This window comes from Cyprinus carpio, chromosome B9, assembly GCF_018340385.1.
Source record: "Cyprinus carpio isolate SPL01 chromosome B9, ASM1834038v1, whole genome shotgun sequence".
Classification (NCBI taxonomy): Eukaryota; Metazoa; Chordata; class Actinopteri; order Cypriniformes; family Cyprinidae; genus Cyprinus; species Cyprinus carpio.
In genome coordinates, this window is record NC_056605.1 from 33,396,234 (window position 1) to 33,421,443 (window position 25,210).

At 37.9% G+C, this 25,210-nt stretch overlaps 1 protein-coding gene across 2 annotated transcripts in view; it reads left to right on the forward strand.

Moving 5' to 3' along the window:
* Positions 1-15,306, forward strand: part of LOC122138547 (NACHT, LRR and PYD domains-containing protein 3-like) — a 788,161-nt gene extending 772,855 nt beyond the window's left edge. For both annotated transcript variants that reach the window (XM_042731928.1, XM_042731929.1), the window contains exons 9-11: positions 10,569-10,742; positions 13,785-13,963; positions 15,162-15,306. In XM_042731928.1, coding sequence (XP_042587862.1) covers positions 10,569-10,742; positions 13,785-13,963; positions 15,162-15,163 — 355 coding nt within the window. In that variant the 3' untranslated portion in view covers positions 15,164-15,306. The remainder of the gene's footprint in view (positions 1-10,568; positions 10,743-13,784; positions 13,964-15,161) is intronic.
* Positions 15,307-25,210: the final 9,904 nt, after the last annotated feature.

Genomic DNA, 25,210 nt, shown 5'->3' on the forward strand with positions numbered 1-25,210 from the left:
AAATGAAGATCACCGCAGACCATGGCTGCAGACAGCGCACCTTGTTTGTTTTCTTTATTTTATAAATGCACAGTTTTGTTGTTATTATGTGTGGATACAAATAAAAGTAGACCCTTTCAGATTCAACAGATTCAATTGATGTATTGCTCTTATCTGTACGATCAAAACTGAAAGTGTAATTTAAGTTCTTTTGGGGGATATCAGGAAAAGATGCCTAATAACGCGTATGCGCAGGGATCGACTCCAGAGGGTTAATGTACCCCACAACCAAAAGTTTGCCCATAGTTTCTTCCTCAAACACCCTGATCCACTTTCCAATCCCCTCATGAATATCTGGGAGGTGAGTGACCAGCCCCTCGAGGTCCTGTGAAGCCCAGGGGACATACTGTCCCTGCTCACCCCTGATTAAAATTGGGAGTTGTGCAGCCAGTAGTCTGAGTGTCCCCTTTTTTCTGCCCTTTTCCCATTTTCCATTATCAAATAACTCCTTTCCTTCATGCACATCCCCAGTACTGTCAAACAACTTACTTATCCCTCTTTCTAGTTTTTTTTTTTTAACAACTGTTTATTGAATTTTCTTCTGTGAACAGTAGTATCAAGCAAAAAGCAATTGTGCAAATTTAGAACCCATCCCAACCCATCCCACCCCTGGTAAACTCAGGATAAAGAAGAAAAATAATAAATATAATACATAAAGTAAAATAAATAATAATAAAAATAAATTAAGTAATATTAATAAATAAAATACAATAAAATAATATTTACAAAGATTTTAGAAAAGATGACACAACATTAAAAGATGAATGCCATAAATTAACAGTTTTTCCACATTAGACCCATGTATACGAGAAGTTGACAGTTCCATCGAGATAATGTCCAACAGATATACCGCCCAGGTTCGTCTGTCCATTGTGTGAGGAGGATTCCAACGTTGTTGACTAGCAATTTTTTTGCTGCAGTGAGAGCAAGCTAACAGTAAACATCTTGTTGGACGGACAAGGTAAGTCCCAAAGTCATTCATGAAAAAATGGCGTGGAGTCAAACAAATCTCAGTACCCAACAAATAAGAAAGGTCCTGTGAGAGAAGAGTCCAAAAAGGAGAGAGAGAGGGGCACTCCCAAAAAAAATGCAAAATGGTGCCTCAAGATCCTTTTGAACAGAGATTGCACTTAGGAGAAGAAGACAGATTCATATGAAAACCTTTCATTGGAGTCAAAGTAAACCCTATGCAGCAATTTCCAATGAATCATTTGGTGGTTAGGGTTTTTAGAAGACAATTTAAAACATTCCCCATATCTGATCCGAAAATAAAACATGCACATCCTCATTAAGATCCTTAGCCCAGACAGTTGTAATAGATAAAGGTTTATATGAATGCTCAAGAAGAAAAAGATAGATGACTGAAGCAGAAGAGGGAGATTCCTCAGAGGGAAGGATTAGTTTGCGCAAAGGGTGAATAGGCAGTTGAGAGTTCCAGGGCACCCCATATGCCCGTAGGGCTGATCTAATGCGCAAATACATAAAAAAGGAAGTGCCTGGCAGATTATATTGAGTTTTAAGATTCTGGAAGGATTGTAAACCATTATCATCATAGATATCTCCCAGAGTGTTTACTTTATGATGAGTCCATTGTGGACAATGGAATGGAGTATTGCCTGATAAAAGATTATTGTTGTGGAAAATTGGTGAATGCTTATGCCATATTGTAACTAGTTGTAAACGTCTTTCAACATCCCTCCATGTGGATAGGAGATGGGTTACAATGGGACACACCTAGATTTACACTGCCTAAGCGGAACCCCAGAAAAAACAAGATGCTTCAAATTATATGGATAAACAATAGATTCCTCAATTGCTCTCCAAGATACAGAAGCATCAGGGTCAAACCAAACTGATAAAGGGCGGAGGGGAAAAAAGCTTGAGCATACAGTCTAAAATTAGGGAAAGAAAGACCTCCATGTAATCTACTTCGTTGTAAGGTAGTCAGTTTAATACGAGGACGTTTCCCATCCCATATATACCGTGAAACACATGCATCAAGTTTATTCCAGTAGCCAACTGGTGGAGCGAGAGGAATCATGGAAGAAAAGAAATTGATACGTGGGAGAACATTCATTTTAATTACCGATATACGAGCCTGAAGAGAAGTAGGAAGATGAGACCAATTTTCCAAATCTGAGGATATTTTGGCTAGAATACTATTATAGTTTTTTTGAAAGAATTTCTTGTAGGGAAAGGAAAAACATCTATCCCAAGTACTTCAAGTTTTGAACCAATGGAATAGATACCGAAAGGGAAGTGGGATCAAATTTAGAATTGAGGGGAAGTAGACATGACTTACTCCAATTAATTTTAAACCCAGAGAGAGATCCAAAATGGTCAAATAAATTCAATACATGAGGAATAGAATGTGACGGCTTCTCCAAAAACAATAAGATATCATCAGCAAATAGAGAAATATGATGATGAGTATTCCTTATAATTATGGGAGAAATAGTTTGAGATCGTCGGACCGCTTGAGCTAAGGGTTCCAAGGATAAAGCAAATAACAGAGGAGAAAGCGGGCAACCCTGACGAGTACCTCGATGTATAAAGAATGGTTTAGAGCAAACAGAACCTGTGAGTACAGAGGCTGCTGGATTGACGTACAGAACTTTTATCATGTTTATGAAACTCGATCCTAGACCCAGATGCTGTAGAACCGCCCATAATAGTTCCATTCTAGCTGGTCGAAAGCTTTCATTGCATCTAGAGATAATACTGCACAAGGGGAGGACGAACTGTTTGTTGAATTAATAATATGATATAACCTGCGTAAATTATCCGAAGCTGAGCGAGATTTAATGAACCCTGTTTTGGTCATGATGAACTAGCCTGTTCATAAATTTCTCTAGACGACGAGATAGTACCTTAGCATATAATTTAACATCAGTCCCTATCAAAGAAAGTGGCCGGTAACTAGAACAAGAGGTCGGATCTTTATCTTTTTTTAAACAAGAGAGAAATAACAGCTATATTAATAGATGGGTGAAATGAGCCTTGAGTAACTGAAAAATTTATCATATCTAGCATGAGAGGGCCTAAATCCGACCAAAAACGTAGAATACAATTCGACTGGAATACCATCTAAACCTGGGGATTTCCCCTTGTTCATAGATCGGATTGCTGACTCCAGCTCCTGAAGAGTAATCGGTTCAGCCAGGTAATCCGAATCCGAATCTGACAGCCTAGGTAAATCAAGATTGGACAAAAAAGATGCAAAAGAGTCAGGGTCACCAACAGCAGAAGAAGTATAAAGGTTAGAGTAAAAGAATGAAAAGAAATATTAATGTCTTTTGGGTCTGTCATGATGAGCCCGGATTGGGATTTCACTGCTGAAATATTAGCAAACTTTTCACTGTTGCGTATTCTCAGAGCTAAAAGGTGGCTTGGTCTACTTCCTTGAAAATAATAATTCTGCCTGCATCTTTGAATAAGGAATTCTGCCCTGGATCTCAGTAATGAATTAAGTTCAGACCTAACCGCCATAATTTTGCTGAGTGTACTGTCTAAGAAACAACGCTGATTTTCTCTAGTCAGATTCTGGAGCTGTGATTCCAGTTCAGCTATCTTTTTATGTCGTTTTTTCTGAAGGAAAGAGGCATATGAAATTGAGTTATTCCTTATAAATCCTTTAACTGCATTCCAAAGTGTTCGCGGATCATCCACTGAGCCTTGGTTAATTTCGATAAAATCAGCAAATTTATTTCTGAATTGACTGCAAAAGTTTTCATCCTGTAACAATTTAGGGTTAAATCGCCATCTATTTGCACGAGATGGCCGAGGGATCAAAGATAATCTGCACAAATTTCCATCATGATCCGACAAAGATAAGGAACAGATATCGGCATCACGAACAGCTGAAGATAAAGAAGTAGAAATGAAAATATAGTCAATTCGCGAATAGGATTTATGAGTGGAAGAAAAGAAAGTGAAAGATTTGGCAGAAGGATTTAGTAAACGCCAACTATCCACCAATGAAGCTGAGGTTACACATAGCCTAAGTTTGTCAGAACAGAAGGCTTGAGAGTGTGATTCCTTTGGCCCAGATCTATCTAGGGTGTGCGACATTACAGAATTCATGTCTGCACCCAATACAATTTCAAAATCTGAAAATTTTAAAAGATAGGTAGACAAAACAGAGAAAAAAAGTAGGATCAGGAGTACAAGGGGCATAAACTGAAATAAATACAATATTCCTATTCTCCACTATTGTTTTTATATGTGTTATTCTACCGTCTGTATCACAACCTTTATCTAAAATAGTAATATTTAAAGTCCTCCGCACCAATATTAGAACACCCTTGGTTTTAGTATCCAAAGATGAATGAGATACCACTTCATAAAACTTATTATTACACCTGTGTACATCCTCCTCTTTCAGATGAGATTCTTGAACTAGCACTATATCAATCTTTCTTCTTCGCAAAAAATCCAGAAAACCTATACGTTTGTGTGGGCCATTTAGGCCATTAATATTACAACTTAGAATATTAAGGTCAGTCATAGGTATCAAACAGAATTACTGCATAATAATACCAAATACAAATTTGAAAACAAAGCCAGTTGAGTCTACCATCAAACCACCCCCCACCCCCAACCTTCCCTTCAGTTTTCAAAAAAACATAAACATATTTCCATGAACTATGGCAGATCAAACCAAGAACAAACCTTGACCTGCCAGCACCCCTTATTATGATCCGTGGCGTCAACAAAAACCTGCACATTACTGAAGCGCCAACATTGGCCCCAAAGTCACATATTGACTAGATAGTATCTCTGTTGAAAAAAAAAATAAAAAAAGAAAAAAAAACAATTAAGTTGAAAGTTAAAAAAATAACATAAGAGAGAAGGAATACAACTAAAACATAAATATTATACCACCATAATCAGTAAGCGATACTGTATGCTCAATGAGAGCTTCCAGTAACTGTAACTTCAGAAGTAAACATTACAGTGAACAGTGAGGATACAGTCGCCTAACCATTTAGAGCATCTCCTCTCCGATTAGATAACAAATGTCCAGCTGGAGTTCACTGAGAATTGGAGGATGAATGGGATCTGAGAAAAACTCTCGCTTCTTCTGGGGAGTATAACATTTTTAGGTTCACCCTGATTGAGAATAACCTTCAGCGTTGCAGGATAGAGAAGAAAATTCTGGATGCCTGCCTCTCTCATTTCCTTCCTAATTGGCGCGAATGCACTTCTTCTTTTTGCGGTAACCGGAGAAAAGTCTGGAAAGAAAGACAGCGTTGCTCCGTCGGATGTTTTTCACCGGGGCGTGAAGTCTGGCGGCCCGCAAAATGAGCTCCCTGTCCGTGGTACCGCAACAGTTTAAAAATGAACACCCGTGGTTTAGCGCGATCTGAGGAGAGGCTTGTGTACACGCGATGCGCTCGTTCCACTTCAATCTCTTTGCCCGCCAGAGACGGAAGCAACGTCAATAGCGATCTTTTTTTACAAAGCCCATAGGGTCGTCCTTTTCGGACCCTTCAGGCAATCCAACCAGACGCAGATTACTGCGTCTATTGCGATCCTGTAAGTCCACGACCTGTTGCTCGAGCGCGGCTACTCGCCTATCGTGATCTGCGACAACTTTCTTTTGTTCTCTGATCTCCCCTGTAAGAAGATCCAGTTTTGGAGCATAGCGACTGAACAACTGACATGTGAGAAGCGAATTCGTTCCGCATCGCTGACAACTCAGTTCTTAGAATGTCCTCAAAGTGCGCAAAAGTATTCGCCATCTTATCCACCATATCATCCGTGGCCGGTGGCTTGGATTTCTTCTTAATCGGAGAGGCCGACGGAGACATCTCCTGCTGTTTCCAATTGTAAGCCATCAGGAATAGTATTATAAATGAAGTTAACTTAAAATAAAACGAAAAAATCGGCAAAAATGGGCCCAAACGTACGGAGCTCTACTCAAGTGCGACTAGGTTCATGAGCACGTCACGTGACTCCGCCCTTATAAATAACTCCTTTCCTTCATGCACATCCCCAGTACTGTCAAACAACTTACTTATCCCTCTTTCTAATTCATTTACCTCTTGTATTTTTTTCAATTTATTTTTTCTTTTTTCTTTATTTTTTCCAACACTTCCTCAAATCTTGTTTTATCTTCCTGGTTTGTTTTCATTTTTTCTAACGCTATCTTTGCCTGTCTATCACAATCCATCTGTAAATATCCTTTTCTATCCTTTCTGTCTGGCCTCTGTTTTCACAGCTGGTTTTCTCCTTCCAGGTCTTTTTGGCCTTCCATTTCCAGTTCTCATGTTACTTCCACTGTTCCCTTGAGGATTGGGAACTCTCCCTCTGAGCACTACTGCGTCCAATTCTGCCAGGACACACTTAAGTTACTGTCCAGGAACGGTGCACAGCTTTTACCCACCCAATATGGAATTTATTTATTCAAACATTCATCATCACTCACACAGACATTCATACGGACACAGTTTCACACACACAACAAAACACTCTTCCTTGAGTGACCTGCGGTGCTTCTCGCTTTTTCACTGAAAATCTCCCTCCACTCTGTAAAAAATCAGTGCAAAGCAGGATTTTTGCCCGTCCATTCAGCCCTTTGAGTTCCCTCACACCTATTTCTTTCTCAAAGCGGTATCCATGGGACTTTCCGAACGATTTCTAAACTACATCTGTTTCACGTTTATTGCTATCCCTCTTAGGCCCAGTCTACAATAAACACAGACCATTGCATGCAATGTACACTGCTCAAAAAAAAATAAAGGAACACTTTGAAAACACATCAGATCTCAATGGGGAAAATTATCATGCAGGATATCTATACTGATATTGACTGGGTAATTTGTTAGGAATGAAAAGATGCCACATTGTTTAATGGAAATGAAAATTATCAACCTATAGAGGGCTGAATTCAAAGACACTCAAAATTAAAGTGAAAAAAGGATGCAGCAGGCTAGTCCATTAAGCTGAAAGTTCATTGCAGCAACTCAAAATGGTACTCAGTAGTTTGTATGGCCCCCACTTGCTTTTATGCATGCCTGACAACGTCAGGGCACGTTCCTAATGAGACAAAGGATGGTGTCCTGGGGTATTCATTCCCAGATCTGGACCAGGGCATCACTGAGCTCCTGGACAGTCTGAGGTGCAACCTGGTGACGTCAGATGGACCGAAACATAATGTCCCAGAGGTGTTCTATTGGATTTAGGTCAGGCGAGCATGGGGGACATTCAATGGTATCAATTCCTTCATCCTCCTGGAACTGACTGCATACTCTCGCCACATGAGTCCGGACATTGTCGTGCACCAGGAGGAACAAGGACCCAATGCACCAGTGTAGGGTTCTGAAAACGGGTCCAAGGATTCCATCCCGATACCTAATGGCAGTAAGTGTGCCATTGTCTAGTCTGTAGAGGTCTCTGTGTTCCTCCATGGATATGCCTTCCCAGACCATCACTGACCCACCACCAAACCGGTCATGCTGAACAATGTTACAGGCAGCATAACATTCTCCACCCGCTTTTCCAGACCCTTTTACATCTGTCACAAGTGTTCAGGGTGAACCTGCTCTCATCTGTGAAAAGCACAGAGCGCCAGAGGCGGACCTGCCAATTCTGGTGTTCAATGGCAAATGCCAATCAAGCTACACGGTGCCAGGCAGTGAGCGCAGAGCCCACTAGAGGATGTCAGGCACTCGGGCCACCCTCATGAAACATGTCTGTTTCTGATTGTTTTCTCAGAGGCATTCACACCAGTGGCCTGCTGGAGGTCATTTTAGGGCTCTGGCAGTGCTCATCCTGTTCCTCCTTGCACACAAAGGAGCAGATACAGGTCCTGCTGATGGGTTAGGATCCCTTCTACTGCCATGTCCAGCTCTCCTAGAGTAACTGCCTGTCTCCTGGAATCTCCTACATGCTCCTGAGACTGTGCTGGGAGACACAGCACACCTTCTGGCAATGGCACACATATTGATGCGCCATCCTGGAGGAGTTGGACTGCCTGTGCAACCTTTGTAGGGTCCAGGTATCGCCTCATGCTAACAGTAGTGACACTGACCCTAGCCAAATGCAAAACTAGTAAAAAAAACAATCAGAAAAGATGAGTAGGGAAAAAAATGTCAGTGGCCTCCACCTGTAAAACCATTCCTGTTTTGGGGGTTTTCTAATGGTTGCCTATCTAGTGCACCTGTTGTTAATTTTATTAACACCAAAGCAGCTGAAATGAACTAACAACCCCCTCTGCTACGTAACTGACCAGCTCATTATCCCAGAAGTCTAATTTACTTGATGCTATACTCTGATTAAAAAGTGTTCCTTTATTTTTTTTGAGCAGTGTATTTCTGCCTACACCATCCAGTTTCAATTAGGGCTGTGCGATTAATCGAAATCGTAATAAAATCACGATTTGAGCGTGCGCAATTTCGAAATCACTTTATAGCACGATTTTCTGTGGTCCCGACCTCCCGCAGCTATCCAATCCAATCAGAATGCAGCGCACCTAAGTGGAGCGCGAAAACTGAACAGACTGGGGATATGCCTAACTCCAGGTTCACACACGCTGTCTGTGATGCGTATTTTTTCCGAGCCCATGTTAATGGATCAGAACGTTCACACTGCACGCGGTAAAAGATGAACAGAAAAGGTTAGAAATAGAAAGGTGCGAAAAGAATGAATATGTAGCGCATGAGCATAGAGAGAGTTGTGAGTGAGTGAGTGAGCGAGAGGAGACATGTTTTAATTGCGCGCACTCTCTGGACGAGAGCAGCGTGTATCTGAGCACACGTGTCTGGTTTTGTGACAGAGAAAAGGAAATCTGCGTGCGAGCGGATAGATTTGCGCTCGCGCATTATTTTAATGTGCTTTCGCGTTACAATAATGTGCTCTCGCTGCTGCTTCTGCACCGCATACACATACTGTATACGCACTGCAGACGGAGTACGTGTGAACCTTGGGCAATAAATATATTTCAGCACCTGAGGCACCGCTACAATGAACTCTATGACCAATGCATGGAAAACAAAAAAAAAAAAAGCCCTGGACATGGGTTTTATTTTATTTTATTTATTTTTTATTATTTCTGTCATATGTCTAGACATTTTGTTTGACATCTGTACTTAGTGATTATTTTGACTTATGTCTGTTCTAGAGGCATGTCCTTTAAAAAAGACTTTCAAAAGCCTTCATCACTTAAACTAAGATTATAATCATTTAATTTTAAACCACATCCACCACAAAATCAGACTTTAGTACCTTTTTACATTGAGATCATTCTGATTCTGGTTAAATTCTGATCATTCTGGTTTAATACAGGTTTAAAATCATAACAAGAAATAGTTTGATAGCTATGATACTGTTTTTAAAATCAAATCTTTTCACAGCTATGACAGGAAACACTGGCATTTAACAATGACTTGGGGAGAAACAAACAGTTAATCTTAAAGCATATGCATAAACCCAAATAGGAAATAAAACAGTTATTGAATAAGCATGCATCTTATTCTATGTACTAAACTCCTGAAACATTGGTGCCTCATATTTTAGAGCAGTCAATGCAATTAAGAAATAAATCAATCAAATCTGTATGTGTGTGTTTGTGTGAAAAAATTCAAATGTAACCCCCCTCTGTAATTGTTAACGTTTTCACAAGTAATTAATTTAATTACACTTTTTTTCTCAGTAACTGTAACAGATTGCATTTATATTTATTTTGTAATTAAATTACGTAATTCCGTCACATGTAACTAGTTCCTCCTCAACACTGGTGTTAGTGAATAGAATATATGGGGAGCACAAACACTGATCTATAATTGCCACCCCAAGTATAAAATCCTGAACACGCCCCTGAATCAGTCACATGCAGCTCATATTGTTCCCAAACTCAGAAGCGTGAGTCTCTTCCTGCAGCTTCAAGAACAGCTTTACTGATCAGCAGCTTCAGTGTGATTAGGAGCAGGTGTAGGGGGCTTTAGGAAGAGACACAAGGAAGAACACTAGAAGGCAGCATCTGTTTATAATGAATAGAATCATATAATGAAATTGTTATTACGTACTGTGTTGTAAAGCACTGCAATACATTGAGGTGTAACTATCTGCCACAATTTACACTAAGTATGAATAATATCTCACAGTGTAGGTGATCTCAGGTTTTGCTATCCTTGGGTGATGGATGTAAAACCTTCGGTTGGCAAACACACACACACACACACACACACACACACACACCACTACTCTATACATATTAATACAGATCAAAATAACACTATAAAGCTCAGCTGTGTAATGAATAGTGTGATTTAACCGATTTGAATGAATGTCTAAATAAGACCAACAATTTGGTGAAAAATCCTGGCAGTGGAATATATATATATATATATATTTTAATGAGGCTTTAAATTATTTATGATCGTTTTATGATTTTTTTTTTTTTTTGACATTTTAGATCTCAGTCCAGTGATGCATCACACATTGATTTGTACTTCTCTTTACTAATGGATTCACAGCTAAACTGATCTGATCTGAGAGAGTGAAGAGTGTGTCATTGTTCTCTACAGGTTGAGTGATTGTGGCGTCACAGGTGAAGGTTGTTCTGCTCTGACTTCAGCTCTGAGATCAAACCCCTCACACCTGAGAGAACTGAATCTGATTGAAAATAATACAGGGGATTTGGGTGTGAAGCGTCTCTGTGCTGGACTGGAGGATCCTCACTGTAAACTGGAGATACTGTGGTAAGATCATCTCTCTGATAGTCTCATGTGTTTGTCTTCAGCAAGATGTGTCCTTTAATGTAAATTGTAAGTCTAAAGCTTTTAAAAATAAATGTTAGATGGATGGATAGGTAGACAGACAGACAGACAGACAGACAGACAGACAGATAGATAGATAGATAGATAGATAGATAGATAGATAGATAGACAGATAGACAGACAGATAAATAGAAGAGGATGGGAAAGGACATGACAATCCCTGCCAGTACTGAGACTCAAACCTGTGACCTGTGGTCAAGGCTGTACTGGGGTTAAAATTCAGCCCTGGACAAATCCAGCCCATCTGACCCAAGAGTACCCCATGAATGTTGTGCTGGATGACAGGGCCTTTAATTGGAGTAAATAATAATAGATATTACTGAATTCATGACAACTGCAACAAACTTAATTATGCATTTGTGTCACATAGAAATGCACTTGACAGTAAAGCATTGATTTTGAGCTAGAATGCAGGAAATCTATTGATAAATAAATTCTGTCATCATTTCCTCTCCCTCATGTCATTCCAAACTTGTATGACTTTGTTTCTTCTGTAGAACACAACAGATATTTTGTAGAACATTACCAAACAATTTTGGTTACCCTTGATTTTTATACCGTATGGACAAACATTTCTTGAATTTCTGAAATTATCTTCTTTTATGTTCCACAGAAGAAAGAAATTCATACAGGTTTGAAATGACACGATGTTGAGAAAATTACAATTTTCATTTTTGGGTGAACTATGAGAACTTGTGTGAGAACTTATTTACCGGTTATATTTAATAGTGTTAATAACTGCAAGTTAAATTACTATGGTGATGAATTTACAAGTCTATGTTTTGGCATTTTCCAATTTACTTTGTCATGAAGTTTAGATTGTCGTGTCTGTTTTCAGCCAGCATCACTACGGAAGCTTTAATGTTCTCACATCACACGACTGTAGAACACAATTCTGTGTCACATCTGAATGGATCAAGCCATTTGTGTTGTTTATCTCTTTACATTGTGGCATAAGCGCAGCGCACGTTCATCAGCACTGTGCGTGTTTCTGATCCCACTCTGCTTTTGTGCCCGGCTGGCGAATGCATTGTGTAGCGCAGCTTTACTCTTTTGGAGTATTTGCTTTTTGCAGTTCGCTGTAATTTTAAAAACAGTGCCTAATGTGAGGGAGGTCTCATTCGCTTCGGCGACCGGCCCACCGGGAATGTCCGGATACTCCTGATGACCAGTTCATCCCTGCCTGTGCGTTACAAGTCAGACTCTCTAACCATTAGGCCACGACTGCCCCATATCCACCTTTTTCTTCAACGTGTAAGTAAACCTATGGGTGAGACTTCCGGATCATTAACCGTTATAGGAAATTAACGAGGAGAATAACAACGTGTAGTAAATGGTAAAACTGTTTGCACTACAAACCAGTGTGTTCATAATTAAGATAATACATTAAAATAATATGATAAAACACACCAATTTTCAATATCAAACTGTTTTGTACAGCTGAAAATAGCTGGACGCAGATGAGACTGGAAGCCACACCCATAGAATTTACAAATGGCTGCGCCCATTTTTACTACAAGAAAAAGGTTGATAGATGATTGATAGATTAGAAATATTAGATGGAATGGAAGATTGAGTTTGAATGGTCTAGAAATAGTACGTAGAATGGCCGCTAAATGGAGTCTAAAGGCCTTCAATTTGTTTACATTTGAATTTTGACAGCTGGAGTTTGAATCACTGATCTATAATATAGAACTGGATTGCTCATGACGTCATGACAGTGAAGCCGCTGTGCCGCTATATTGGTAATCCCTATTGTGCGTCAACGTTCTATTGAATTAATAGGAAATTGTATGATTTTAATGAGAAAACATCACCTAACAAGTCAGCGTTTATAAATCTGAAGTATTTCTGTACATTATTTCAATGCAAACACCCTAGGCATGTAAACGGTTATTTTTTTAAATGTCAGGAATTTCCCCTACTTATTAAAAACCTACGTTCATTACAGTAGCGAACATCATGAACATGATAAACATCAGATGGACACGACCCTCAGCATATAAAAAACAACGACAAAGTGCTCATTCTGAAAATCTGAATTTATTCAGAGAAATAACTGACTATATACAGTACGGATTTAAAGACATAAAGCTTTATTTCCAAGATAGTAAGTTAAGCTTTTCATTTCATTATAGAACAACATTAACAACATAATTGTATTATTCATTGTAATATATTCAAATCCATTTCTGATACTAATACGTTCATGTTTAATAATTCCTGAATAATTATGTTCTTAAAGAAATAGGCTATATTTTGTGCTGGATTGTTATCTGTGTCGTCAGTGCGCAGCAGACACACCCACCTAAACGATTTAAATATATCGCTTATACTGCCCCAAAAGACCGTAAACACTGCAGATAACATCTGAAGTAAACATTAATTTACATAAACATAACATAAAAACTAGTCCCGTTTGACTGATTAGCTTCTAATCGGGTGATTTTAGAACAGCGGTTTGAATGTGACTCAATGGTGCTCTCTGCCGGTAGGGATTAGTAAGATGGCGGATCGAACACTTCCGGTGGCTTCGTTGCCTGCTGGCAGTTTAGAACGCGATGAGCGATCCAGTCATATATAGATCAGTGGTTTGAATAGTCTTGGCTCATCTGAACATTTCGTCAATGTAAGTCTGTGGGATTTTTATGATTTTTAATTTTCATTTTTAGGTAAACTGTAAGTTGTAATTAGAGGAGCAAGTGACTGTTTCTCCAGACATATCTGTCCTTATATCACTATGAAACAATATCTCAGATTCAGCTCTGTGTGTCTGTTCAGCCCTGAAGCACATGACAGTTTCAAACAGCACCATTGAGCATCAACATGCAGAAATCTCATTCTATCAGCAGCAGTTTGTGGCAGTGCTTGTCATTATATCTCCTCTCCTGCTCTGAGACCAGAGTCAATAACAAACTACATACACTTCAACTACAATTAACACTGTGTCATTGTTCTCTACAGGTTGAGAGATTGTGGCGTCACAGATGAGGGTTGTGCTGCTCTGGCTTCAGCTCTGAGATCAAACCCCTCACACCTGAGAGAACTGAGTCTGTCTGAGAATAAACTACAAAAATCAGCAGTGAAGTTACTCTCTGATCTGAAAGATGATCCACATTATAAACTGGAGATATTAGACTATTGTGAGTATATCATTATTTATTTTTTTTAAAATGGCCGAAGTTTAGTAACAGACATATTTGGAGAATATAAGATAATAATTCAGCTCCACATTAGTTTCTGTACTTTAAACTTTAATTCTGTGATAATCTATGAATATATTAATATTTTCATCTCTTCCAGTGTCTCTGTGTGTAAATGATAAAGAGAGAGTCGTTGATCATTCACTGTTTTAATCTATGATCAGTTGTTCATTCAGATCAGAGTATGTGAGCGGAGTGGAGCGTCAACAATTTCTCCTCCACGCTCCGAGCATTTAATTATCACTCCGCTCCGCTCCACTCCACGCTCACTGATATCAGAAACACCGCTCCGCCTTCACTCCGCGTCTAAAGTATTTCAGTATGTTTGAAATTCCACAGTTCAACTTCTGTTTATAACATATTAAAAAATAAATAAATAAAAAAAAACACAAGGAGAATTTTAAAGTGGTTTATTGGAAAACTAGTGTGCAAACTTTTTTTCCTACCACATGACAAATAACATATGTCAGATTTAAAAGGTATAATTGCTGCTTTTTGCGGTGCAAATTTAGTTTGTGATGAAACGTTTTCTCCAGTTATTTTACCTGCGGATCGATGCATTTCTTCTACAGATTTCTGCTCATTCAAAATCAGATACAGATGAAGTAGCACTGTAAGATTACATTTGTTTTTGAATTAATTATTGAGAAAGCGATTGTGTGTGAATATTAAGTGTTTGTAGTAGCCCTACGTGTTTTAAATCATGCTTTCAGCTGAAAAATATTCAGTAATTTAGAAGAATCAAACATCCTTGAGAACTATAACTTCCCGCTCATGTCCCATATAGCCGCCATAGCCCTCATCATAGCTTCACATTATTTCTGATTTGAGTGATCCTTATCCAAATATGTTTTCTTGCTAAATATGCAGTTATATTACAGGCTGTTGTCATGAATTGTACTCATGACGGAGCAGTGCTGGAACACTCTTGGAGCGAGTGAAAACCACGAAGCTCCGACTTTTAAAAGATCTGCTCCTCGCTCCAGTCAAAATCACACCGCTCCACTCCGCGATCCGCTCACATACTCTGATTCATATCTCTGGCTGTAATATGAATATAGTGTGTGTCTTCTAAAAATGGATCTGGTGATGTGATGTGACAGCAGTAATGTCTCATACTCTGTGTGTTTTATTGTAGGACTCTCAGTATTTAGACGTCAGTTCAGTTTCCTCAGGATCAGCTGATGGTGAATAAGAGCCGCTACAGAGACGTCACAGTCACACAATCAACAGAGACTGAAGACACAGAGACACACAGATCACAGAGACTGAAGACACAGAGACACAGATCACAGAGAGTTAAAACACAGGGCTATGAGACACACTGGTCACTTAGGATGAAAAAAGTAAATGAGTTAGAAGTATGCAATATTTATCATCTACTATAATATCGTAATTGTTTTAATGATGTGCGAGGTGACAATATGTAATTCTACAAAAAAACAAAAACAGGTCTTGAGTCTTTCACTACAGGACATCTTATTGTGTGACGTCAAATTATTAGGGGCCAAGCACCGAAGGTGCGTAGGCACCTATTGTAATCGTTGGCGTTATTTTTCTTCTTCTTCTACTTCTTCTTCCGCCGCAAGTCTGTGGCAGCCCATAGAACCGCTTGCGGGAAAGTTGTGAAATTTGGCACACTGATAGAGGACAGTGTCAACATTAACCATAGCAAATTTGAAGTCTCTAACTCAAACTCTCTAGCGCCACCACTTGTCCAAAGTTTCAACATTTTTCTGCTAATAACTTTTGAACCGTAAGCCACAGACGAAATAGCAAATTTGAAGTCTCTAACTCAAATACTCTAGCTCTCGAATGGACGCAAGGTTTAGTTTTTTGCTATTGTCAATTGTTCGAAAACCTACTTTTTCGAACTCGTCCTAGACAGTTAGTCCGATTTTCACGAAAATTGGCTCAGATCATCTTCAGACCTTGCCGTCAAAAGTTGTGGAATTCAAGTTGATTCGTCCAACCGTTCTCGAATACCACGCGTACAAATTCTACAAAAAGCACGCAAAAAAGCATGTGAGGCTGTAACTCCACAATGGTGTGGCGTATTAAGACCAAACTTGGTGTGTGTTATAACAAGCATGACCTGAGACTACCTGGCTTATGCCAACAACATAGATACCAAATATGCCCGAGTAAGCTGAACTTCCGGTCCGCCATTTTGATTTGTTGAAAACCTAATTTTTTCGAACTACACCTCAAACCATTTGTCCGATTTTCACCAAAATCGACTCAGATGATCTTCAGACTGTGCTGACAAAAAGTTATGGATTTCGTGTCGATAGACAAAACCGTTTTCACATACCACAGCAACGAATTTGAGGCATGATGCCAAAATGGCACTTGTAGCTGTATTTCTGCAATGCTTTGGCATATTGACACCAAACTTTGTGTGTCGTTGTCAACTCACACAGGACACACCACATCGATCTGATAACAGCGCCACCTATTGGTCACACTTGATAAGCCAATAAATCATGCTACTAGAGGTTGTATTTATGATTTTTCAGCCATTTCAGTTACAATCATCCTAAAATTGCTGTAATTGCTCATTGTTGCATTTGGTGTGATGCTCCATGCCATGCTTAGCTCCTCAATTTGCTGGTGGAGTACTTGGCCCCGTAATTGCTGCTTGCAGCTATATTTAGGGGCCAAGCACCGAAGGTGCTTAGGCACCTATTGTAATCCGTTAGGATTCCTATTATTATTATTCTTCTGCTTCCGCCGCAAGTCTAAACTGTAGAGGACAGTGTCAACATTAACCATAGCAAATTTGGTGTCTCTAACGTCAACTCTCTTGCGCCACCACTTGTCCAAACTTTCAAAAAATTTATGCTAATAACATTTGAACCGTGAGCCATAAAATGAAAATTCTTTTTTCCTCTGAATCCTCGGCTCATGTAAAGTCGAATGAACCCCAAAATTAAAAAATCGCAAGGTTTAGTTTTTTCGCTATTTTCAATTGTTCGAAAAACCTACTTTTTCGACTTCATCCTAGACGGTCTGTCTGATTTTCACCAAAATTGGCTCAGATCATCTTCAGACCATGCTTGCAAAAAGTTATGGAATTCAAGTTGATTCGTCCAACCTTTCTCGAATGACACGTGAACAAATTTGACGAAAAGCATGCAAAAATGCATGTGAGGCTATATCTTGGCAACGGTTTGGCTTATTGAGACCAAACTTGGTATGTGTTATAACAACCATGACCTAAGACTACCTGCAGTGTTTCGGCGCAGTGCCACCTAGTGGTCAGGAGATACTAAAAATTCATATTTTTTCTTATAACTTCTGAATGATTTGACCAAAAATCACAAAACTGGTATCTTTAGATTCAGTGGATCATGCCGAGTCCAGTGTTTCAATGTCAGCTATTTTAGGCGTCGGCCATTTTGAATGATGTTCTAAAATGCTGTAGTTTACAAATGCATTAGTGTATTGTTACGTAATTAATTACAAGAATCTTCGGCACCATGCCCTGATGGTACTCAAAAAGTTTTTGGCGCTGCGCCACCTTGTGGTCAAAAGTTATAAAGAAATTGACAAAAATGCTAATAACTTTTGAATAAATTAGACTATTGAAATGAAAGTGGTCTCGCTATATTCTTTGGGTCATGCCAAGAACATCGACACCAATTATGCCAAAATTGGCCAAACTTCCTGTCCGCGATTTTGATTAATGTTGAAAACCTACTTTTTCGGACCGTTAGTCCGATTTTCACCAAATTTGACTCGGATCATCTTCAGACCAAGCTGGCAAAAGGTTGTGGATTTCATGTCGATATACAAAACTGTTTTTGTTTAGCGCATTGACGAATTTGCTGGAAAGATGTCAAACTGCATCTGAGGCTGTATCTCTGCAAAGCTTTGACATATTTGCACCAAACTTTGTATGTGCCATTATCACCTCACACTGACCATGCCACATCAATTTGGTAACAACGCCACCTATTGGCAAACAGTAATAAACCATTCATTAACCTTTAATTATGAAATTTCCAAAAATGCTAATAACTTTTGATTGCATTAGGCTATTGTAATGAAACTGGTCTCAAAATTTTTCTTGGGTCATGCCGACAACAGACATATCATTTTTTTTAGTAGGAAATCTGAACTCCTTGTCCGCCATTTTGATTTATGTCAAAATCCTACTTTTTCTAACTCCTCCTCAACTGTTGGTCCGATTTTCATCAAAATCGAGTCAGATCATCTACACACTGTGCTGACAAAAAGTTATGCATTTCATGTCGATTGACAAAACCGTTTTCATGCCGCACCATTACAAATTTTAGCCATGGTGGCAAAATGCATCTGAGGCTGTATCTCTTCAAAGCTTTGATGTATTTGCACCAAACTTTGTATGTGCCATTGTCACCTCACACTGACCACGCTACATCAATTTGGTAACAGCACCACCTATTGGTCAAGAGTAATTAACCAATAATTAACTATTAATAATTACATTTTCAATAATGCTAATAACTTTTGATTGCATTTACCTATTGTAATGAAACTGGTCTCAAAATATTCCTTGGGTCATCCCGACAACATACATATCAATTATGTCATAATAAGCCGAACTTACTGTCGGCCATTTTGATTTATGTTGAAAACCTACTTTTTTGCTCTCCTCATCAACCGTTGGTCCGATTTTCACCAAAATCGAGTCAGAAGATCTTCAGACTGTGCTGACAAAAAGTTGTGGATTTCATGTCGATAGACAAAACCGTTTTCGTACAGCGCCGCTACAAATTTTAGGCATAGTGCCAAACTCCATCTCAGGCTGTATCTCTCCATATATTTGACATATTGACACCAAACTTGGTATGTGCCATTGTCACCTCACACTGACCATGCCACATTAATTTGGTAACAGTGCCACCTATTGGTCAAGAGTAATAAACCAATCATTAACCATTAATAATTACACTTATAAAAATGCTAATAACTTTTTATTGCATCAGCCTATTGCAATGAAACTGGTCTCAAAATATTCCCTGGTTTATGCCGACAACATAGATATCAAATATGCCAGAGTAAGCTGAACTTCCTGTCCGCCATTTTGATTTATGTTGGAAACCTACTTTAACAAACTCCTCATCACGCGTTGGTCTGATTTTCACCAAAATCGAGTCAGATGATCTTCAGACTGTCCTGACAAAAAGTTATGGATTTTGTGTTGATAAACAAAACTGTTTTCACATACCACAGTGACGAATTTGAGGCATAATGCCAAAATGACACTTGAGGCTGTATCTCTGCAATGCTTTGGCATATTGACTCCAAACTTTGTGTGTGCCATTGTCACCTCACACAGAACACACCAAAATGATTTGATTACAGCGCCACCTATTGGTCAAAAGTGATAAGCCATTTATTCATATTACTATTGGTTGTATTTATGATTTTTCACTCATTTCAATTACAATCATCCTAAAATTGCTGTAATTGCTCATTGTTGCATTTGGTGTGATGCTCCATGCCATGCTTAGCTCCTCAATTTGCCAGTGCAGTGCTTGGCCCCATAATTGCTGCTTGCAGCTATATTTCAAACTGGATTTCCCTCAAAACGTCATCACCAAACATTTCCAAACATGTTCAAAGAATCAAAAACGACAAAAATGATCAAACATTTCCAAACATGTTCAAAACAAACAAAAATGACAAAACGAGTCCCCATCTGTTACGCTCCATGGCTTAAAATGGAAAGGAACAAAAACAGGGGCACACAAGAAAAAAGTAGGATACAATCTTTATTTAAAAAAAAAATAATAATCAAACTACAGGGAAAATGAATGCATGGAAGTGTGATGTGTGTAGCAGTGTTGATGTACAGAAGAAACAAGCTTCAAGGAAACTAAACAAATTCAGCTCTCTCTCTCTCGTGGTCCTTCATCTCACTTCTTTTAAAAGCCCAAAAGGAAGTCAACAACAGGTTTCCTTTAAAGAAACTATCACTCAGGAGGAAAACCTCACATAAAACAGATCGTCACACATTTACTAAACAATGTAGTAGTAATGGGGTGTCAAGGTTTTTATCCAAAGGACATTAAGAAAATAGTTGATATGTTTATACAGCACTGAAAACCAAGAAAATCAATGTAATATTTTCAGTGATGGGCTTATATCCTGAGCTGTCCAGATTTAATATAGATCATCATAACCGTGTATTCTGAAATTCAGAAATAGACAACTTATCACTTGTACATTTTCTTATATTTTAATCCAGTCTAACATTTGAGTGTGTAACCTTTGTATGTATGAGTTTATTTTTAAGTATATGTCGTCTCGAGAAGAGGGGCTTCCACTTGATATCGTCATGAGAAATGTGTGCCCTGCTCTATCTTGATTTAAAAACACTTCAGAACTCTTATTTTGAAATGAGCTTCAGTGATATTGAGGATCATACCAAAAGTTTTTTTTTTTTTTTTTTTTTTTTGCCAAGGTATCAAAACATACAAATACATAGTAAATGTAAAAGTACTTATTCAAATAAAATGATCATGAAAGCAAAATATCAATTATAAATGAAATACAGAATATAAACTTAAAATGTATCAAAATAAATGAAAACGCTGGCACAGGTTTATCATCTGACGAGCTTTGGAGTTCTTTGAGGATGAAATAGTTTAGATGTATTGCTGGATTTCTGTTTCAACAGCATTGAATAATAGAGATCGACTGATTGATCAGTTTTGATGATTATTCAGCATTGATAGTCGATTGCTGGAATTATCGGCTAATATCCATGCAAATGATCAAAGGGTGTAGGTTTGATTTTGGCATTGATGGGGACATCACAGCAGACAACAGACATTTTCATTGTTGAAATCATTTTTTATTGTTTGTTGCTAGTTATTGTTTGGTAGTGTTTGGTATTGTTTGGTTTTGGTAGGATCATGTTATAGTGTCTCTACTAAATTCTACAAAGTTGTGTATTATTAAACTATATTCTCTCCTTAAATATGAAGAGGTCAGAAGCAGATTAATGAGTTACTCCAAATTTCACTAAAAGCTTCTGCATGTAATTATAATACAAGTCAGACATTGAAGTGAGTTGCTGTTTTTGTCTCTTCTGATGAAGATTCATTTACTTGTTTCTACCCACACAGAGACATTTTGGTCAGATTTATTTCATGTTCATCTAATCTCATTGTGTAAGTGACTTTTCTTCCTGTTTAAAAGATGTTTTCTTGGGATTTTTTGGCTACTCAAAAGAGAATATAGGAAAATATAACTTTAGTTGTGTAAACTAAAATCCGACACTATATTCACGTGTCGTCTTAAGGTGAAAAAATAAAAATAAAAAAACAGCATGATTACCCAAGTGAAAAAAAAAGTACACTTTCATAATATACTTAAAGAGCTCTATTTTCACGCACTAATTTTGTATTTAATATACTAAAAATGATAATTTAGTACTTATTAAGATAAACTTGAGATCATCTTGTACTCAACTGTGCTATTTTAGGACACCATGAATATGAACTAAAATGAACCCATCTTTCATACACTAGTACACTCAAGTGCACTACAAGTGCTGACTAAATACATTTTTTAACACAGAGATAGTATGTTAAAAGTGCTTTTTAGTTCATATTCATGGTGTCCCAAAATAGCACAGTTTAGTAGCATACACTTAGATGATCTTAAGTTTATATTAAGAAGTACTAAAGAATCATGTTTAGTAGGTATATTAAGTACCAAATTAGTGTGCGAAAATAAAGCACTTTATGTAACCTACATTATGAAAGTATAGCCTACTTTTTTTCACCTGAGATAACTTATGATGTTTGGATAAGGAACGTTTAATTTGCTTCGATATAAACGGAACACAAAGTAACTATGCTCACATAAAAACCTCCTTAATATCTCAACTCTCTCTCATAAATGGAGATTAAACTTCAGCTAAAATCTCGTTTCTCAAATATTTCACCTGAAAAGACACATAAGAAGACATATATTTATATTTATATACACATACATATTTATCTAACACATACTTAGTGTACTCTTAAATTTTTGCACATATTGTACATGTATAACTGCCTATTCCTATTGTAATATACCTGCACATACAATTGTCAATTTGTATATTGTCATTCCTAACCTACTTATTTGTACTTTTTTATTCTTTTATTATGTGTTTTTTTGTTCTGTCGCTGTCATTCTGTTGCACTGCGAAGCTTCTGTCATGAAAACAAATTCCTTGTATGTGTAAACATACCTGGCAATAAAGCTCATTCTGATTCTGATAATCTCACGTTTCTCTTCTTGAGTTTTCAGAAGAAATCTCAACAATATCTGCTCATTTTTGCCAAAACGCAAACATCTGTAATCAAAAGTCTCATTATATCAATATTGACACCAATGTTTCTAAATGTTTCTAGTAAATGAAAATGTGTTTCTTTACAGCAAATCAACTTGCTCTCAGTCTGAATCTCTGGTGTTGGTGTTTTAGTGGCTGTAGTGTATTAACACTGACCTCCAGTGATCGAGTTAGTGACACTTCTGATGCTTTGTAAAGCTTTCTTGAAGTCTGATTCATTTTATTCTTTTTACATTGTTCCCAGAAGTCCATTCGCAGTGTTTAACACATTCACTGTTTAAAGGTAGGCCTAAATATTTAGTTAAATACACTGCTGTTGTTTGCTAAATCCAGCTTAAGTGTGTTTTGATGCCTTAAGAGGGGTTTGAGGCACTTGACAGCTGGTTATCTGATTTTATTTCTTTATGGCACTTAAAAACATTCTAGACTCGTACTGTGATGCTTTACTGCTTACACAGACCGGGGCTAGTTGTCACACAGGTAAGTTGTCACATGATCTAAGTAAGTAAGATTTTGAGTAAAATTCTAGTTGCACAACATAAAAATGATTTTGCGAAATTGTAAATAAAACTTATTTGAGCCTGTTTTACAACAAAACCCTATTTGAATGTTTTTACTTCAAATTCACGTTGAATTCAATGTGTTATTTGCAGTTTCTTTGTAATTATTTGTGAAAGTTACTAATTATTGAGCGAAAAGTGCTTTTTAGTCAATTCTACTCTGATTTTTTAAAAAATTTTTGCAGTAGAGTAAACTGCTTTGGTTTTATTTGTTTCATAAATATTTTAGTTTATAGTGAATTCTGTTCTTCAAACTAAATTTGTTTATTTATAAATATTTTTATTTGTAATTTTATATAATTTATTTGTTACAGTTAAGTCTTCTGCTTTTATTGCACTGCTTTAATTGACCCCAGTGTGACAACATGCCCCTATTAATGTCAAAGTATGTGAATTGAGAATGTGTCTTTTTTACCTGCTGGATAACAGTGTAAATGTTTAGGTATGAAGCTGTAGTTTTTGCAGTATTAAGGTTTGTGTCTGTACAGAAACTGGTGTGCAAAAATATTTACATGAGGAAAAAAAATGTGACAACTTGCCCCCCACTGTTTTCCTACAGTGGTTGTCAGGGTCAAAAACATGATGTTCAATTTAATATCCATTGTTTTGAGTTCAGGAGAAGCAGAAATGGTCGTTCTTGTTTCTTGAGTCATGTTTGAATCCTCAAGAGTCACATGTTGTTCTTGGGTGGTCTGAGACTGAACATGGACCTCATTTACTCCAGTACTGTGTGTTTAAAACCATGTATATTTAATAGTTTGAGGTTTTTAAAGAGTTCTGATACTAAAGTGTTTGCTGGCTTCATGAAGTGAGTCTATAAATTAGTTTTTCCCCGCTGTGTGCTCTGAAACATAAGGATAAGGAGAATACCAAGAAAAACCTGTGATGAATGTTCAGTGATGATGTTTTTTATAGTCTTGTTAATAAAACTCTGTCTATCCTTTCATGGATTTCAGTAAATAACACAAGATGGAAAGAGCTCTGTGTCAGTGTTAGTTTAATCTGTTGTATGTAGACGATTCCCTGCAGATTGAGTGTTTTTAAACAGAAACGAAGAGCTTTATTAGTGTTGTTTATGAAGAAAGGAGTCGCTGGTGTTGTTCACGCTTGAGTTCATGGATCTGAACAAACACCAGAGCTGAAGTATTAAAACCACACGGTCATGATTATGATATAAACAGTGAAGAAATCCCAGACTGTGTTTGTTCACAAGGTTTCTGGTCATAATGAATGGGTTTTCATGATTGACAGGATTGTTTCTTCTGTCCTCATAGAGGAAGTTTCAGAATCAGACTTCTTCTGAAGTTCATGTCTGGCACAGATAGAGACTTTTCTCCTTCATGATACAGAACATGCACAGATGTGCCGTATTTATCAAAGAAGATGACTGAACACAAAGGTCTCCAAGGCCTTCCCATCTTCTGCATCTGTTCATGGAGTTTAAAGATATAATTCACCCCAAATGGAACTTTTTGTCATTATTTATCACCCTTTTGTCTTATAATAGCAGAATATCTGAGCTGCTAAATTTATTATTTTATTTATTATTTATACATTATGTAAATAATGCCCGAACTATTGGTTTATTAGTTCTTTGTTTTTTTTGTTTTTGTTGTTTTTTTGTTTTTTTAGTTTTGGATTTTTTATGCATTATATCAAAGTCTGAATACTGAAGCATAACAGAGATATTCCTTTCTACAATCCCGAGTGTGTTGGTTAAAATATATATATAGACTAGATGGGCAACCATTAGAAAACCCCAACAACAGGAATGGTTTTACAGGTGGAGGCCACTGACATTTTTTTCCCTACTCATCTTTTCTGATTGTTTTTCACTAGTTGCATTTGGCTAGGGTCAGTATCACTACTGGGAGCATGAGGCGATACCTGGACCCTACAAAGGTTGCACAGGCAGTCCAACTTCTCCAGGATGGCGCATCAATATGTGCCATTGCCAGAAGGTGTGCTGTGTCTCCCAGCACAGTCTCAGGAGCATGTAGGAGATTCCAGGAGACAGGCAGTTACTCTAGGAGAGATGGACAGGGCAGTAGAGGTCCTTAACCCATCAGCAGGGACCTGTATCTGCTCTTTTGTGTGCAAGGAGGAACAGGATGAGCACTGGCAGAACCCTACAAAATGACCTCCAGCAGAGCACTGGTGTGAATTCCCTCTGAGAAAACAATCAGAAACAGACTTCATGAGGGTGGCCTGAGGGCCTGACGTCCTCTAGTGGGCTCTGTGCTCACTGCCTGGCACCGTGTAGCTTGATTGGCATTTGCCATTGAACAC